The 3,527-nt window shown below is 44.3% G+C and overlaps 1 protein-coding gene across 1 annotated transcript; it reads right to left on the bottom strand.

Moving 5' to 3' along the window:
* Positions 1-1,940: 1,940 nt before the first annotated feature.
* Positions 1,941-3,301, bottom strand: LOC148186396 (uncharacterized). Its single transcript, XM_088091321.1, has one exon. It carries the CDS (start codon positions 3,240-3,242, stop codon positions 2,361-2,363), a length of 882 nt encoding a protein of 293 aa, XP_087947447.1. The 5' UTR covers positions 3,243-3,301; the 3' UTR covers positions 1,941-2,360.
* Positions 3,302-3,527: the final 226 nt, after the last annotated feature.

Here is a 3,527-nt window from a genome sequence, read left to right as displayed (position 1 = left end):
GTTTTGTCTGAATTCAACATCAGGAAATTACGGCTCATCCAGGCTTTTACATCCTTAAGACATGTTTGAAGTCTAGATAGCTGATCAGTTTCATCTGGTTTCATAGATAGGTATAATTGCGTATCATCAGCATAACAATGGAAATTTATAGAGTGTTTTCTAATTATGTTGCCTAGAGGAAGCATATATAAAGTGAAAAGGATTGGTCCAAGCACCGAACCTTGTGGCACTCCAAAGCAGACCTTTGTATGTGCGGAGGGTTGATCATTGATGTGAACATATTGGGAACGATGTGATAAGTATGACTTAAACCAGGCTAGTGACGTTCCTTTAAGGCCAATTGAGGATTCAAGTCTGTGCAGTAAGATTTGATGGTCAGTGGTGTCAAATGCAGCACTGAGATCTAATAGGATTAAAACAGAGACCAGACCTGTGTCAGAAGCGATAAATAAGTCGTTATTAATTTTTACTAGTGCCGTCTCTGTGCTATGATGAACTCTAAAGCCTGACTGAAAGTCCTGGAATAAACTGTTGTCTCGGAGAAAGTCACAGAGCTGATGAGCAACCACTCTCTCAAGGATTTTAGAAATAAAGGGGAGATTAGATATCGGTCTATAGTTAGCTAAAATCTCAGGATCGAGAGTGGGCTTCTTTAGAAGAGGTTTAATGACAGCTACTTTAAAAGACTGGGGTACATAACCTGTCAATAAAGACGCGTTGATTATATCTAATAAAACGTTGTCTAATAAAGGTAAAACTTCCTTAAGGAGCTTAGTTGGGATGGGGTCTAGCAGGCATGTTGATGGCTTAGATGCAGAAACCAAAGTATAGAGTTGATGAAGGTCAATGGGGGAGAAATGGTCTAGATAAATTTCGGGCCTTGCTGCCATAATCAGGCTATCTGAGTCCGGGGACAGGTCAGTTGAGGGTAAGAGGTGATGGATTTTATCTCGAATAGTTATGATTTTATTATTAAAGAAATTCATAAAGTCGTCACTGCTTAGGGCCGAAGGAATACAGGGCTCTATAGAGCTGTGACTCTGAGTCAACCTGGCTACAGTGTTGAAAAGAAACCTGGGATTGTTTTGTTTTTCCTCAATTAGTGATGAATAATAGTTTGCCCTGGCATGGCGGAGGGCCTTCTTATAGACTTTAAGACTGTCCAGCCAGACTAAACGGGACTCTTCCAGTTTGGTCGAACGCCAGTGTCTTTCAAATTTTCGCGATGTTTGTTTCAATTTGCGAATCTGGAGGTTAAACCATGGGGCTAATTCTTTTTGTTTCATTATTTTCTTCTTGAAGGGTGCAACAGTGTCGAGAGCTGATCGCAGTGAGCCAGTAGCATTATCGATGAGACAGTCAATTTGGGAATGACTTAAGTTAGTAGTGTGCTCAGGAGTTGTAAGACATGGTAATGATGTCAAAGCAGAGGGAATTAGTTTCTTAAATTTAGCCACTGCTGAGTCAGATAGACATCTAGAAGAGTAGCTCTTACTGAGAGGCTTGTAATAATGGTCAGACAGAGCAGGAATCTCAGGAAAGACTGATAAATCTGCAGTATCAATGCCGTATGCAAGGACTAAATCGAGGGTGTGATTGTAGCGGTGGGTGGGTTTATGTACACACTGACTGAAGCCTATTGAATCCAAAAGTGTGGAGAAAGCAGAACTAAGGCTGTCACTATTAACATCCATGTGAATGTTAAAATCCCCTACGATAATAATTTTGTCTGATTTGAGCACTAAACTTGATATAAGCTCAGAGAACTCAGATAGAAATTCAGAGTATGGGCCGGGGGCGCGGTACACTATGACAAATAGAATTGGCTGTAAAGTTTTCCAGGATGGGTGAGAAAGACTAAGAAAAAGGCTTTCAAATGAATTATAGTTTAACTTGGCCTTAGTGTGAATTGCTAAGCTTGAATCAAAAATAGCAGTGACTCCCCCTCCTCGGCCAGTGTCCTGCGCAACGTGACTATTTATATGACCAGGAGGAGTGGATTCATTCAGGCTAACGTACTCTTCAGGACAAAGCCAGGTCTCAGTGAGGCATAATAAATCAATATGGTTATCCGATATTAAATCAGTGACTAAATGAGCCTTGGTTGATAAGGATCTAACGTTCAAGAGTCCGCATTTAATTCTCCTGTTATGATGCTGTATGACAGGAGATGAGTTAATTTTTATGAGATTTTCATGTACAACTCCCCTTTTGTTTATTTTAGTATTAAACAAATGAAGTGGTCAGGGGACAGACACTGTTTTTATAACATTTACATTATGGGTGTGTGACTGTGCTAGAAGAAGCTCAGAGAAGCGTGTAAGACTGCGACTCCGAAACCTGGTCCCAACTCTGGTTTGTCATGGCTTTGGGCCTCTAATAAAATCGGCCAGATTCTTAGAGAGGAGAGCGGCTCCATCCAAAGTGGGATGGATGCCGTCCCTTCGGATAAGACCAGGTTTACCCCAAAAGGAGCACCAATTATTAACGAAGCCCACATCATTTGCTGGACACCACCGCGACAACCAGCGGTTGAGTGCTGACATGCGGCTAAACATGTCATCACTGGTCACATTGGGGAGGGGTCCAGAGAAGATTACGGTGTCCGACATCGTCTTGGCGTACTCACACACCGACTCTATGTTAATTTTAGTGACCTCCGATTGACGTAACCGGGTGTCATTGCCGCCAACGTGAATAACAATCTTACTGTATTTACGTTTAGCCTTAGCCAGCAGCTTCAAATTTGACTCGACGTCGCCTGCTCTGGCCCCAGGGATACATTTGACTATGGCCGCTGGTGTCACTAACTTCACGTTTCGCAAAATAGAGCTACCAATGACCAGGGTTGTGTCCTCGGTCGGTGTGTGGCTGAGAGGGGCATACTTATTTGAAACATGAAGGGGGGGTGGGTGGTGTGCCGCGGGCTTCGACTTACTATGCTTCGCTCGGACAGTCACCCAGCCTCCCGGCTGCACGGGGGCTGCCGGGGGACGGCTAGCAGAGGCTACGCTATGTCGGTCCGCACCGGCTACAGGGGGCTCGCTAGCTATTGCAGCTACAGAGGGATTATCCACGGTGCGGAGCCGCGCTTCCAGATCGCTAAGCCTCGCCTCCAGAGCAGCAAATAAACTACACTTGTTACAGGTACCACTATCACTGAAGGAGGCAGAGGAGTAACTAAACATCTGACACACTGAGCAGGAGAGAGCAGAAGAGGGAGAGGAGCAGAGAGAAGCCATCGCTAACCAGAGCTAATGCTAACGAAGCTAACCGGCTAACAGTGAGAGAGCGGCTGTGAATACACAGAAAAAACCGCTGAGAGGAGGAGACAGCTGTGAGTGATTAAGTAAAACTTATGTGAGTTTTCAGTCACAGATAGATAAGAGCAGTCGAAGTAAGGAACAAGTTAGAAGATTAGCTGAGGATCGCTCGTAGGAGCAGCTCAGAGACGCTACCAGAGACACAGACAAAATACACCGGAAGTGATGTAACACGCTTACCCGCAGTACGTCAGCACGTCAGTT

Source organism: Plectropomus leopardus, chromosome 18 (assembly GCF_026936395.1).
Source record: "Plectropomus leopardus strain MGB_pleo_1.0 chromosome 18, ASM2693639v1, whole genome shotgun sequence".
Classification (NCBI taxonomy): Eukaryota; Metazoa; Chordata; class Actinopteri; order Perciformes; family Serranidae; genus Plectropomus; species Plectropomus leopardus.
The sequence above is the reverse complement of the archived record's forward strand: the minus strand, read 5'-3'. Positions and strand labels throughout refer to the sequence as shown.